This window comes from Schistosoma mansoni, chromosome 6, assembly GCF_000237925.1.
Source record: "Schistosoma mansoni strain Puerto Rico chromosome 6, complete genome".
Lineage (NCBI taxonomy): Eukaryota > Metazoa > Platyhelminthes > Trematoda > Strigeidida > Schistosomatidae > Schistosoma > Schistosoma mansoni.
The window spans coordinates 6,992,702-7,009,008 of NC_031500.1; the positions used below are offsets into that span (position 1 = coordinate 6,992,702).

A 16,307-nucleotide genomic window follows, 5' to 3' on the forward strand; every position below is an offset into this window, starting at 1 on the left:
ATTGATCACTTTAACATGTTTCTTTTTTATTTATTTATTTTGAACTTTGTAAATTATTCAGAAAGTTTTAAGAAAATAAATACACATTGAAAAACATGAAATAGGAAGAATATGTATTTGTAAAATCTCTGCGAATGAATTTGAAGTAAATCCAATGTTTCACCTGGCAATCTGGTCCAAACGTTTTCAAGGAAATATGAACTCAGCGCCAAATACTGTGAAACTATTCGCTTTAATTTAGAAGAAAGTTCTTATACACATTGAGAAAGTTTTATCTTTTACGATCGATTATATATATATATATATATATCGATTATATATATATATATATATATATATATATATATATATATATATGCACTTACATAATCAGTTATAATAATAGGAATGAACACACAGTAACATAACTTTTATTCAGTCATTATAGAAGATTGCTAAGCAGAGATGGGTAGTGGCTAGCAGTGGAATCCAGGACGCGCGTTTCGTCCTATTTGGGGCTCGTCAACTACCCATCTCTGCTTACCATGCTTGTGAATTAAGGCTATATCGAGGCAATACGCACAGTATGCACGTATGCCAATTAGAGACTGACCAGTTGCATTCCTAACACATCGATGGGAAGATTCAAACAAACAATACTAAATGAATTATAGAAGATTATTTTTTTGTTTCATGCAAATCAATTAAATACGAAACAATCAAATATCAATATTAATTGGATTTTTTTACATTATTTTTCCCTTGGTAACATTAACACAATTATAAACACTTTTAAAAATATGAATAAAACTAAATACATTCATTTAGTGATCGTCTAGACAACAATAAAGTGGTCTGCTTGTCGAGTGTTTGTTTAAAGCATCTCATTATGATAATAATAATAATTTTTTTAATGAAATAATAGTTTTTAGCTTTTTCTTCCATTTAACATCATATTCGGACAATAATCGCAGCAGTTAAACAGACGGTTTCATGTTTTCTTCTCTGACCGATATTCCAAAATGATGAAAATCATGAAAAACTATTCCTTTTTATTTCGGTATTAGAATAATGTGATACACCATCTTGTTTATTTTATACTTAAAATTCTCATCGGATCCAATAATAACAATCTTAATTTATTACGAATATAAATATGACATAATTAAGAAAAGGACTGATTTGTTATAGTTGAAAGCATGAGTCAATTGAAGTTCAAACCACGTCTGTTGTGAGATATCAACTCACTGAAGACAACTGGTGTACGGTTGCTCAACTTCGTGGATCAGTTGAAGTTAGACAATAATACCGTTGGATGTCGACCAGCTCAGTGGTCTATCGGTTAACTGCTCTGGTGCGAGACTGGTAGGTCATGGATTGGAATCTCGCGAGTGCGGGATCGTGGATGCGCACTGCTGAGGATTCCCATAATAGGACGAGTTGGCCGTCCAGTACTTCCAAGTTTTCCATGGTGGTCTAGCTTCAATTGACTCACGATTTCAACTATGAAAATACTGAATCTCCACAAAACCCCTTCTGATTTAATATAGCTAGTTCAATACAAGAAAACGAGTTAGATAAATAATAACGATAAATACTATATCACACCTTATTGTTACCCTTTAATACACATAGTTGTAAGCAGCTAATGAGAAACCACGAAATATAATGAATTTATAGTATTCTGGGTCTATTGTTACTATGGCTCTATTCAAATTCGTAAAGGGAACCAATTACATAATAATAGAATGATGAGAACAACATTTTTTTAAGAAGCTCATTTGCTTTTGATAATAGATGATAATTTAATGCTGTGTTATTTCTGTGCTGATAAACTTTTGAGTTGTGATAAGCCTTCACGACGTTTATATTCAATATACTCCAGGTCCTAAAAGTAAAGTAAAATGAGAGATTAGAAACAATTGCAAGTCAAAGTCCGAAACAAGTTACACAGACAACTGCATTTCCTATAGTATCATGTCACCACAAAAAATCTGATTCGCAGAAAAATAGTGTGAAGCGTTTATACAGTCTATTTTTCCGGTCCTTTAGGAAGAAGTTAAAAGTGGATTTTCAAGTAATTAAGTTCGATCAAGTGACAAACTATCTGGAGTATTTATCATTCCAAATTAAAAAAGGTTTTCAAAAAGTACCAGTCTCGTCAGATGAATATATTCATGAGGTTCATTAGTGTACTGGTATTCAGCCTGATATATGGAACCAATGAAAGTCTATCTCGGTTAATAAATACTGATCCATGGAAACTCGAAAAAAACACAACTTTAGAAAGGTTTCTAAGACCTAATAGTATCTGCTCACTTTCACCTTTCAGTAAAACCTGAAAACCCTCAATTTTCTACTGTTTTTAATTATACTCCGTTTCTTTTTCTTTTAGTCCTCTTCAGTACCCTTAGTTTCGTCAAATTTGTACAGTAGTCAACTTCATTTATGAAAATACTGAAAGAATATGTCAAACTGTTATAATTTCTTAGTCAGATCAGTTTATTCTCACAAGAGATTTTACACTACTTTTCTTATCGAATAGTAGTTGTGTAAAATAAACCTAAAACATAATCGCACCTTGGCAAACAACTGATTATTTCTGACTTCTTCATTTTGTTTCTCCAAGTTCGATTTTTCTTCTTCCATAGCTTTTATTAATTCTGATTTATTTAGGATATCTTTATACAATTCTTCATTTTCTCTACATATCTTATTAACATGTTCAACAATCAGCTTGTTTGAAATCTATAGTAATAAAAAGAGACCGAATAGGATAACTAAAAAGCATTTCAATTGGAAAAAATCATTTGAATTTCACTTTCAATAATAATTCTTCATTCATCAGCAAGCTGTCTTAGAATCCACAAACTTAAGTTAGAACATGAAACCATAATCAGTAGGATCAATATATTGGAAATCCGAATGTGATATTCTTTGATAACAGTAGATATTGATCAGTGGTTACGTCGATTACTATCATATTTGCTGGGTGCTTAACTGGCCAATCGGGGTTCCCCTGGGTGGGTTCGTATCTCATACTCGCCGCCTCTACCATCTCTGACACTTTTGTGTTAGTGGACATGCTTAACTGAGTTATGCCTTATACTGAGACCCAAAATCCAACGATGCATGGTGAAAACTGCAGACTGGTGGTGAATATTTATTTGACTTTCAAAATGAATCAAAATTAAATATGCATACAATACACTTTATATTCTATTGTAGAGTCAGATTACCAACCAGAGTTTTATACTTTGATAGAGTAATAATTGGCATCAATCAATAATCAACTAAATGAACACACATTTAAAATATCATGCCGATTGATTTCTACGTTGACTTAATTAAGCCTTTTTCATCTCATCATATTAATCAAACCGTATTTAGGTGGCATGAAAGTGTGCTCACTAAAATGTTCATGAAGTTTACAATTAGTTTTATTCAGTTGAATGTGGATGGTTGAGGACTTACAACTAGAAAAAGAACCGGGGATACAGTAATGAGTTAATTTAATGCTTTGTGAAGAGAAACGAAGAATTACGAAAGACGTGATCGACATTCTCTGGGCAAACAGTATATGATGATTAGAACTTCATCAAATACTCTCAAAATGTACTTTCAAGTGAAGGGAGAAGTATCTGGCAAAGAAGTGCATGGCATAATCACACTTAAACAACCTGCAACATCTACCATGTTTGTGTAACATTTCAGGGAATATATTTGGTAAAATGAGTTTACAATATCTGATGTCTGTGATGGATTCTATAATTACTCTTCTGTTGATAAGTCTAAAAAACAAATTGGTTGTTTGAATAGGTTTTTTAATGATGAAACAAATAGCTAAACCCCAACTACATAATAATATTTGAGACCGAGCCACTGGTCAAATACAGAAATATATATCAAGGAATTTGAAGTCGTCATTTTCTTACAATGTATTCAACCAAGTCAGCAAGACTTATCAAAGTACAAATGCCTAACTACCAATGACAACAAAAAGATGACGTAAACAATGATTTTCCATTCATACTACCTTATACTGTTAATCGCTTCTCTCGTTGTTAAAATGGTGTAACAACTTCGACTGACACGTGCTTCATGTGTGTGAGTGACATCCAATGTCATAACAAGTGGTAACTGCTCAAAAATTGATGACACGAAAGTCGATATATTATTATTTGAAGTAGAAAGAAGTGAAAAGAAATTTTAAAGGAGCCACCGGAGACAGTTTAACTGGAAAATACTCGTAATATTATTCAAAATGATATACAGATGTTTCTATTTTCCTAAAATCTACGTTATCCTGAAGTTAAATTCTTCGTAAATACTACTTCGTTTAAAAATATGACATATTTGCCTATTAAATGATGAGATTATGAGTTTTGGAAACTTTCAAATCCTGCATACTACCTATTACCCCATATTGTTACCGTCAATTCTTTTCCGGACTCTTGAGAAAACGCTGTCCCATGTTCTTTAAAAAATGAAGGTTATTAGTACGGTCTGTGAAGAAACTTTGGATTTACTTATAAACAGGGGTGTAGACAGGTATCTGAAATCTTGCCAGTTCTATTAAATTAAGTAAAAATCATCCATTTTACTTGAAAACTCACCATGTATTTCTGCTTGGGTAATGATGACAAGGTATATCAGAAACCATAGATATAAGGCAAAAAATAAATGATACACAGTTCATTACCTAACAAATGTTGTGTGACAAAAACTTCTAGAAACTGAAACTAGTCAAAAGTCTTAACAACTGAAGGGAGACAGGCACAAATAACCGTTACGAAGACCTATTACGCCATATACATTGGTAGATATTTTATAGTACGAACGAAAATATTGGTATTTTAAAATTATCTTATCTTTGAAGCATTACCACTAAGTGTTACTGGTCATCTAAAGAAGGGATGAACAAATGCGATCTCACTTTCCACACTATAACTTTAAAATACTTGTAATATCTAGCGATAAGATGGCTACATGTTCCAGTCACCACAATGACTAGTTACCTGTCCTCAAAATAAGTCAACCTTTATATGCTTCTCAAAAACGTCAGAAATATTGAGGCTGAGTGACTAGAATGGCTCCACTAAAGGCCACCAAAGATCTAGAAATGTTCTTTAAAATTAAGTGAAGACAGCAAATACATCGACTAGTTTATATCAGCTCATCAAATAGATATAGGAAGATCAACAGTAGAAAGACACATACCTTTCTACTGTTTTCAGTCACATTATCCAAGATAATCTTAGCTTCCTTTTCCAACTCCAAACGTTTCTGTTTAGATATCTCTTTAAGTTGCTGAAGTTTTTCTGACTGGTGATTCCGGGTAGTTTTTGTTTCTTTTTCTAAACGTTCAATTTCTGCTTCTTGTTTTTGACGAACCAACTAATCAGAAACAAAATTAAACTACATTTGAAAAAAACGTCTTTATAAACTATTTCTCTAAATATGTTCTATTCACATTTATAAACACCTATGGAAACCAGGATGCACGTTTTATCAGTTTTGGCGCTCAGCTGGATGTGTATGTATCTTATTGTTGGTACTTAATCTGTGGTTATAAAAACATGGTTTTCAAAACAGATAAGATATGTTGGATTGCATACCAAGATGTTAAGGTTACTTAGGAGCAACAAGATTAACTAAATATAGACAAACATCAATGCCTAATTATCAGACACCCTTTCACAACTTTTTAAACTTTCTTAAAGTTTGCAGAATCAAACAAAATTAGAAATCAGTGACTGTAGTAAAACGAAATTCCATTTCGGACGATTAAGAACAACTCTAGAATTTATTTCGCTTCCAGGTATCCTGTCTGTCGGCTTTCGATATACTTAAGTCTCCAGTTTCACTGTGTCGGTCCTGCTGATTTGTATATCCAAGAATGATAGTTTGTTTGGCGCCTGTTCCCACGTGAACATTGTCATCAAAGATGTTGTTGATTAGATTATGAGTGTTTTTCAGCTAGTCCTTTTTGATGATGTGTAGTCCACATAACGAATCCACATTTTTGGTTTGATCACTGGTAAGATCGATGCTTTTAGTCTCTGCATCACTACTTCTGAAATAAGTCCTGATATTACTGATCCCATTGATGTTCTTTTCGTTTCCTTGTAGATTTGGTTATTGAACTGAAAATACATTGTTCATCATAAATCGATGAATTCTAGTAAACTTCGACTTTGAAGCTTGATGTACTCTGGGAGATTAGTGTCATTGGTGAAGAGCAGGGATAAATTCCCTTTGCTGAGATTGGTTCAGTTGATGTGGACAAGGTCACGATATCAAAGGATACCATCAGTTCATCGTTGTTGATTTGAATGTCCTTAATCTTATCCAGGAATTGTATGAGAGATGTGTTAAGGTGATTGCATTAATCCGCTAAATGTTTCCTATTCGCGAAACATTTCTCGGGAAATTGTATGTTGGGGTTCCTGGTAGTGCTACATTTGAACAAAGTGGGATGATTGATTTGTGTATTTTTGGCCCACTGTAGAATCTAGGGAGTAGTGATCCATTGGATTTCATCCTACATTTATTTTGCTTTTATATTTGTCTTCCTTTGACAAGCTTGCTTAAAGTGCTTGACATTTGGTCGTCTAAAATTTTGATTGGATTTCTGTTCATAGCTTTATATACTCTTTTATACTCAAGTAGACCCTCAGCTTTCCTGATATAATCTACTTTGTCCATAATCACTGTAGTACGTCTATTGTCCGCTGGAACTATGATTATGGGAATAGATGTAGCAAACAAACCAACAAAACCACTTCAAGCAATCTTATGCTGAGCGAAGGATGAAATATCAAAAGAAGAGAAACCGAACATCAACTACAAAATAAACTATTCTAATTATATGAAACTCTGCATCGGACAAAATGAATGTCCCTCCCTTCTTCTTCGCTTGCATGAACATCAATTAGCGATCACATTTCATGACGTATCCTTGCTTATATCAGTGCATGTGGACAACCGTGGAGACAATTTCGACTGGAAAAATGTTAAGATCTTGGATAGACGGAATTCCATAAACACCAGGGGATCTTTAGAAGCTTGGCACTCAGGTCAATCAGCAGTCAAAAAACACATCGAAATTGATCCAATCTATCAATCAATTAGGAAAATCATGTGCAAATATAATACCAAGAATCAAGTCAAAGGGAGATACAGTCAAATAAAGAAGTATACAATGACAGGTTAGAGTTCGACAATAGCCGATCCAGATGGAGGTCGACAGGACAAGCAGTGAGTAATATGTAGAGAAATTCAAACAAGTCACTTACACCCAAAGTTTGTGCTGATGTTTTTCAAAAGAACAATGGAAGCTTCACGACCAAACCATCTGGTTCAGAGAATAAAACTACACCAGAACTATCCGGACTAAAAGTAGGTTGAAAAAATCAGGCGTTCGCAGGCTCAATATATAAATTTCCTATATGTTGATTTGAGTTAGGTTCGCAGTTGGACACACAATGATGAAGTTATCTAGCTGTAGACTATAAATGGCGCCGTTGAAACTGACCGTAAGCAAGAAGGTAGACCCAGCATTGTCTTAAACTTAAACATCACTTAATACCTAAACTTAATCATTATAAATCAACCTTATTTTGTATACCTGGATATTTTTTATAGGTGATGTTTATATTACTACAAACGTTTTGATTCTCATCCAACTGATCCCGTCTTTTTATGAGCTAATGTAAATTATCATAAATATAGCTGACCTATATATGTGCAACGTCTTGCGTTGTCAATAATTGGGTAAATTATAGCTACGTTTCGCCTATTATGAATCTACAAACGATTTGGTTCGCATGCAAAAACAATAGAACCAACGGTAAGATTAGAAAGCTTACTTGAATATCTGCTGTTGATACCAATTTTTCTCTGGCATTTTTCAGCAGTTTTTTCTCCTGTAGTAGAACATCCTGTAATTCTAAAGTACAGTAAAACGAAAGATTCAGACGCACCAGACTTTCTTTTAGCGAACATAGTCAACATTTCATCTCTATCTCTCTCTAATTCATTCACAGTAAACAAATAATAATCTTCCAACGTTACTGAATTTCTCAAACGTTTTGACTGTTTTTTCTCCAAATACGAGTTATATTCATTCTATTTTTGATAAACCTATAATAAAAATCTTTAAATGAAAACACTACATTTTTAATTTCTTGTTCTTGGATAGAATGCTCAGTGAGCAATAATTCATTTTGTCTAACAGTCAACGTTTTCCAAGAGAATCAAACTTACATGTCTAATATTTCTTTGGAAATTGCTTCAATCTCATTACTTAAGTTAGTGTATCTAGTTTTAAAGCATTAGAGTGAATCAAGCATTACTCTTCTCGTAAAAGTTCTCCTTTATCTACGAAAATGTCATCTTCGGGTGAAGACGTTAACTCGTCCGTCATCGTGAGCAGACAAAAAAGAATTTAGAATTATTCCTTTCTTTTTCAAGCCAACTAACTCCACACGTAAAATTGAAGATATGTTCAAAAATTTCGAATGAAAATCTGCAATGAAAAGCAAGTTTAAGACATAAACAAGATACCTATAGAGTGCTTAAATATTTGCATGGCTTATGCTCATATTCGATAAATATGTAACCTGTATTACTTATGTATGGCTATGGAATGTCCTAGTGGGGTCCCCCAGGGTTCAATACTAGGACCTCTTCTCTTCTTGATTTATATTAACGATCTTCCTCAACAAGTTTCATCTGATTTATTGCTTTTTGCTGATGATGTGAAACTTTGGAGAGAGATACGTACTCACAATGATATACTAGTTCTGCAGGAGGATCTGACTCGACTTCAAAGTTGGGCAGACGACAACGGACTTACCTTCAACACTTCAAAGTGCAAGGTAGTCCATCTGAGACATGTTGCAGACTATAGTTATAACTTAGGTAACTCACCTCTAGAAGTTTCCCAAGTTGAAAAAGATTTAGGAGTGTTGGTACCCTACGACCTGAAATCGTATGCGAACTGTGACAAAAACGCCTCTCAAGCAAACCTTGCACTGGTAACATTGAAGCGCATTTTTGGCCAGTTTGACGGTAGAACCTTCCACATAATCTTCAACAGTTTTATTCGTCCCCACTTAGAGTACGGAAACATAGTATTTCCTCCCTCCCTCCAAAAGGATAAGGTCACTCTGGAACGTATACAACGTCGAGCCACGAAATCAGTTCGGGGTCTCAAATTCAAACCTTATGAAGAGCGCCTCAAATCACTTAACCTTTACCCGTTAGAGTATAGGCGTCTTAGAGGTGATCTTCTTATGACTTATAGTATCCTTAATACTTCTGGTCATCCCCTTAAACAACTTCTTAAGCTTAGTCATAACACTAACCTCAGAGGTAACACCCAGAAATTGGAGACCCTACATAGCAGAACAGACTGCAGACACAACTTCTACTCCGTTAGAGTTGTCAAGTGCTGGAATTCGCTGCCGACTGAGCTAGTCCAAGCGACCTCCCAGGAGTCCTACACACCACTGTGATGATATCGTTGACATTCAACATCTTCCCCCACTGGTGAATAGTGACCATGTCGTACTTTCCTTTAAGTTCCGGATACATGGTATAGAATTTGCATCAGCTCCACCCCGTCCTAATATCTGGAGAGCTAATATTCCGGCAATCAGGGACTATGCTATCTCAATTGACTGGTCGGTCGATGCTGATGGATCGATTGATGATGCATGGAATAGGTTTAAGTCTACGTTCGAATCCGTAACTCAACCGTTTATCCCATGGTCAGCACGTAAGTTATCATATTGCCCTCCATGGATTAATAAGGAAACCCGGAAGCTGTTGAAGCGTAGGAAACACTTCTGGGACTTATTCTTGTCAACAGGTCAGGCATCATTTAAGTGCGAATATAAAAAAATCCGGAATATATGTAAAAAGACCATAGCTAAATCCCGCACGGCTTACGAACGACAGTTGGCATACGATAGCCGTACCTGTCCGAAGCGACTGTTTTCGTACGTTAAAAGGCGGACGAAACGTAGTGATGGTATCCCCTCATTACTGTTAAGCGAAAATTCAGCTTTATTGGCTGAATCTGATCTGGCGAAAGCGGAGTTATTTGCTAACTATTTCAGTGAAGTCTACTCTACGTGTAGTGTTACAACTACTTGTCCCGTTGACAATGAGATACCAGCCATAGGACCTTTACACGTGACAGAGGATATAGTTCTTCCTTTGATAACTAACCTAAAACCTTGTAAGATACCGGGCCCCGATGGGTTACACCCACGTTTGCTGTCGTCGCTTGCGGACATTATCTCAAGACCGCTCACGATGCTCTTCAACATGTCCCTTTCACAGGCTCAACTACCTAGAGACTGGAAAGACGCCATAGTTAGTCCTATATTTAAGGATGGTCAGAGACGGATCGTATCTAACTACCGGCCTGTTAGCCTGACCAGTATAGTAGTTAAGTTACTTGAAAAATTAATTCGGGCTAAGCTACTGAGCCACATTGATTCGTACAATCTGTTAACTCCCGAGCAACATGGGTTTCGTAACAAGCATTCATGCTTGACTAACTTACTCATTGCGAGAGAGGATTGGACAGCTGCACTAGACAACGGCCAGTCTGTCGACGTGATATTTATAGATTTTAGCAAAGCGTTTGATAAGGTTTCACACTTAGGTCTTATGCAAAAGCTCTCGAGCTTTGGTATAACAGGTGCTATACAGGAATGGATAGGAAGCTTCTTATGTGACCGCAGACAGAGAGTGAGAGTCAATGGAACTCTATCCGAATGGAAACCGGTCAAAAGTGGTGTACCCCAAGGCACCATCTTAAGCCCTTTACTTTTCCTTCTGTATATTAATGAACTACCTTTATTACTTAAGTCGTCGACGTTATTGTTTGCGGATGATGTTAAAATCTGGAGAACAATAAGAAATGAGACTGATCGTTGTTATCTACAAGCAGATTTAGACGAATTAGTTAGGTGGGCTCATGATTGGGGCCTGGAAGTTAATTCTAGGAAGAGCGTGTTCATGCACATCGGGCACGATATTAGTTACCACTATACCATTAATGGTACATCTCTGCCACGCGTTCATGCGCATAAAGACTTAGGAGTAATTATAAGTCACGACTTAAAAACTACAACGCACTGCAGTGCGGTTGCTTCCAAAGGCTATCGCGCGCTATGGTCGCTTCGCAGAGCATTTAAATGCTTTGACGAGGATATTTTTCGAATTTTATATCCCACCTATGTAAGGCCACACTTAGAATACTGTATCCAAGCAGCTAGCCCTTGTCTGATAAAGGATACTAAATCGCTTGAGCGTGTCCAGCGTGTAGGGACAAAATTAGTAAAGGGTCTTTCCAAACTCCCTTACGATGAGCGTTTAAAACGTCTAAATCTTTTCCCCTTATCTTATCGTAGGACGCGAGGTGACCTTATACTGGCATTTCGTATCTTTAATTATGATCTGGGTGTTAATATGTCTTACCTTTTTGCTCCCTCCAGCACTAATAATCTCCGGGGTCATAGCAAGAAGGTTCTGAAACCGCGATCTAATAAATTAAAGGTGGGGTCCCGTTTTTCTCATCGAGTGGTCAATGACTGGAACGCTTTACCAGAACAAGTGGTATCAGCACCATCAGTGAACATTTTCAAAAAGAAGCTGGACCTTCACTGGAAGGAAATCTGTCAGGATTAACACAGGTTCATCAACCTACTATCCTTATTACTGAAGACTGAAGACTGAAGAAAACTTGACTTATTCTTAAGGACTAAGGATAACATATTATTATGATTTACCAAATTCTTTTTTCCCCTCTATTATCGTTCATATACCTAGGTTCTTGCCTGGAGGTATTGGTGATCCACTGCTATCAGACACGGAAGCCCGTTAAGCGAAAGCTTCTTCTATTCCGTCCTCAACCATTTGAACCATTTGAACCATGTATACAAATCAGTTAATTATAGAATGAAATAAAATTTATAAAAGATTTCAAATGACACCCACTGGAAATGCAGGAAACTAATAGTTTGCTTGAGAGTTAAAAAGTGTCTTTGATATATGGCCTTTATTGCAACAAATAATATTTTATGCTTTTTAGTCTATGGCTACCGATACCAGTTATGGAATCCAATATCATACAGCCTGTAATTTACGGTAAAAAAACATTTTCATGTATTTGAAAACATTTGTGCGTTTAAATAAAACTTTCTTAAGGACATACGTATACAGCATTGAGTAGTTCGACAAAAATACCAACCGTAGTTAAAAATAGTTGTAATTCGCGGCGGCTTTCACCGTGGCAACCGCTCAGTATCTAAGACCTTGCCGATGACCTTGTAGAAACCAACTGATTTTTTACGTTAGCTTCCTGATATCGCTGTATAGCTCTTGATATCAATTATCGTTTATTGTGGATATTCGTGAACTGAGTTGCGTTAATCTTGAAGTATGTGACAATGAATTAGGAGTTAACATGTCTTCGGTACAAATTCAAATTGATTCAGATGGTTCTAGACGGAATAGATGAGTGTTTCACTTGACAGGCTTTCGTATTTAGTAGCAGTGTATCACTGATACCTCCGGTCGCGAACCTAGGTATATTGTCGGTAATAGAGAAAAACGTAGAGTTGGTAAATTATGCTGAAACGCTATATGCGGTCAAGTTTTCTCCTATATTACTCCTGGGAAGTCGTTTTAGAGAAAACTAAACATATGATTGTGATTGTTCTAGATCAATACGTAATATAGTGGAAAAAATTCTAAGTAGCGGAGACCGTCGTCAAACGGTTATTCTCTTCATCCATCCACCTAACTTGTGGCACGTCTTTTCACTTATTCTAGGAGATTCCTACTAGTTTGGTGAAGAGTAGATGCCACAAAGTAGCCAGTTTTCGGATTCTGGATTTATGGTGCGTAGTTAACAAACACTATCGTTTTTGAATACAATGGAGATTGATGTAGGCTCTTACCACTCCCTCCTGGTAGTTATCAACGAGTTTCAAGCATTCAGTTGGTAAACTGTGGTGTTCCTTCGTGATAATCTAATACATCTTGATTAAATTGGGTTATTTCTGGGATTACTAGTTTATACAATAATTCAAATATTCTTAAGCATCACATAGTCCTTCATTGCTCACTGCATAGACGGCTGAAAGGTAATTACCATGAAAAGCATAAGATTTCTGCGTTCTATCGATCTGAGTATTGGTAAGATCATATAACGACTTGAAATTCAACATTATTTGCTTTATACTGAACATCCAGTTCTCTGGGTAACTTCGGTGCCAAGTGAGTGTCCAATAAGGTCACAGAATTGTTTACTGATTACCTCCGCGAACTGTTGCGGAACAGTGTGTTGGATGCAATCGAATCCTCGAAATTTTTATGGACTTGTTGATTTCGATTTCTTAAGAGCCAACCTATGAATCAGGTGGACTTTCTCCAGGATGTCAGCATGTTTTAGAGTAAAAGGGTGATCCACCCTTACAATTTCCTAGTTTATCTGAGTTTCAAAGTGACCTGTGAGTTCCACCATTCTCAGACAGACAACACCTTCACCGCTAAGTATTAGAAGACCACAGCGACTCTTGTTTGTGGGTATGTGCCTAGACATAGACCTGTAGAGACATCGCTGGTCAGCTTACACTTAAGCTGCTGCTTTAGTCCAGAGGTATATCATGCCACTTTACATTTTGGCACTGGGTCTATTTTACTGACATCAAGTTAGATCTGTGGTTAGAGTAGTATATGGAAGCCTCTTAATTTCTCCAAGACTTTGCTTCTGCCTGTATTAAACGCTCTGGATTTTTTTTAGTTAGGCCGCCAGCTTGAGGGGTATACTTCTCTATCTTCTTGTGGACGTTTCCTGTTAGTCTATTGATTATTGGTAGATTTTGGTATTGGTACATTCATCTTTGCTACCACAATAATGGACATAATCATAAAATTGCAGATATGTCATGGTGTGACTACCTAACCCATTAGATATAAAATGGGAGTGAGTAAGTTGCACAGAATGACCTAGTACTTCAGGCTAGGACGTGCCATGCCGATCAACATTCTTGTGTTGACCACCTTTGACTTTCTCCGCGTGATAAACGTTGAGTGCGAATTTTCTCAGTTATTTTATGCTCAGCTTCAAAGATCGTGTGGTTAGAAAACGATACTATCACAAGCGTTTACCATTCTTGTGGGTATGGAGCGTATAAAATAAGCCTCCCCATGATCGCCTGTTTCTGTAGGCATCTCGTTTGTGACGGTTTGCAAGTGACCGTTCCACGTTGTATGCTGCCTTTTGATTATGAGATGTGAAAAATCTAGATCAGAATCAGATAGCCTGTTGGCGAATAGTCGAATTTTAAATTTCTGCTGACTTTATCCTTTCTCGTGGAGTCACCTAAATGTACAGTTAGTCACATAATTACAATTTTCGCCCACCGATTTGTCATGTACCGTGTTTTGTTGACCGAGGTAGACTGACATTAGAGCACCTAATATCTGACTTTTCCGCTGTCTATTGACGATCCCATTCAGAAATACTGCTTTTATAGCTGAAAGGGACATTCATCAATTAATGGAGCCTGAAGAACTTTAGTTAGAATGGGTCAAATTTTGTAGTTCACAGTCATCAGATGCGGAGAATGAATTCTTGTAAGGTGTTGTAACAATTTAGTTTGAGTTGGCCGTAAACACCGTAGTGGTGTCAAAACATTATGGTCCAAGTATTCATTCAATTATCAATTTGTGAAGGTATTATATATGTTTTTACTTTATATTGATTGTTGAAAACTTTGTGCTTGAAAACGACCACTTCGTGTTCCAACTTTCATGTTCCACGATCTCAATAAAGTCTTATTAGACCACTTGTCCGGTTTATTTTACCGACGGAAATATAAGTATTCATAATCAAGAAAGTGTAAAGGACGAGGTTTCCAGGACACGCTTATTTTCACAGTAGTATAAAGGTCTATGTTACACGATAGTCGACGTCATCCTACCACGTTGTGTCTGAGAGCTTCGTCCAGACTAACACATACCAGTTCGAGCACTCCATGGACTATCATGCTGCTTTGTCCTTCGGCGTTTGTTGGTGATCTCAAAGAGGAATCCCTTATATCTAAACGCTTGAAACGTCGAACTTGAGTTTGAGATGATTTTTAACTGATGACTTTAGGAACGCTAATAAGATTTTTTCTTTTCCTTTCTTTCTTTAAAACCAATTCAAAATTCTTGTCAATTACACAGAACCTGATTTATTATTATTTTATTTTCCTTTTCTTCCTTCTCTCAAACATGACAAATGTAATGCTAACATAATTGAAACTTGTGTATTATTGCATTTTTGAAGAAACCCGAAATGGTTCCTTCACAACACTTATGTACCCATAAGATGTTTGTGAATAATAATAATAGCTTTCTGTATTGAAATTTACTTTAGTCAGAAAAGATGTACGCTTGGTTACATTCAGATCTCCGCAATAGCGTTACAGTTTCGCTGGAGTGGCAGCCATGCAGCTGCCTTTTTTCTAAGTCACCTAATGCTCCATGCTGTTAACAGAAGCTAGCATTCGTACAGCAGTCAGTAATGTTCTTGTTTTAACCATGGTTTCGGTGATCGCGCGTTTGATTTTGACTGTACTGTAGGAATTGGTAATTCTGATAAGAATAGTTTCAAATGAAACCACGTTTAGAGAAGACTTAATATGAACCATTGATGCTGCATACGTGCTGCAGTACCACAGTAATAAGAGATCCAGATAGCAAAGAGATTACATTCAAATATTGAGTCAGTAATGTGATATATTATGTCCTTTCTCTCCAGAAGGCTGCTTTACCGACAGTCCGGGACCTCCCTCTCTCCTAACATTCTCTTGTTTACTAGTAATTTTTATATATATCCCATGTTTTCAAGTGAATTAGTTTGTATGTTGCAACGAAGGCGAATAACGTTGAGTAATTGATCCAGATAGTAGGACCTATCACACACTGGATCAATCTTAATATGATTATAGCTGTCAGATTTCTTGCTGAGTGAAAATATCACGGATGTTCAGGTCTTAATAAGGCATTTATCAGTGACACTCTCATAAACACATGTCAAACCCAGTCAAACCAGAAGTTTGAAAGTATATTTGGAAGGTCACCGATATCATGAGACTCATCTGATCTATGCAGGATATTTGTTGCCAGTCGTGATCAGATGCGGATGCCTTCAGACAGAATGTGTCCAGTAAAATTACTGAGGTCAGGATCAACTTCGAAGACCTACAAAACTATTTACTTAGGAGACTTATTTGTCGCTACATATGTATATA

At 36.3% G+C, this 16,307-nt stretch overlaps 1 protein-coding gene across 1 annotated transcript; it reads right to left on the minus strand.

The window, feature by feature from the left end:
* Nucleotides 1–1,795: 1,795 nt before the first annotated feature.
* On the minus strand, nt 1,796–15,056 carry Smp_164360 (hypothetical protein; the record flags this gene model as incomplete). Its single annotated transcript, XM_018798118.1, has 6 exons — nt 1,796–1,867; nt 2,560–2,727; nt 5,200–5,376; nt 7,851–7,930; nt 7,965–8,109; nt 15,030–15,056. The coding sequence occupies 6 exons, from the start codon at nt 15,054–15,056 to the stop codon at nt 1,796–1,798; spliced, it is 669 nt and encodes a 222-aa protein (XP_018653092.1).
* Nucleotides 15,057–16,307: the final 1,251 nt, after the last annotated feature.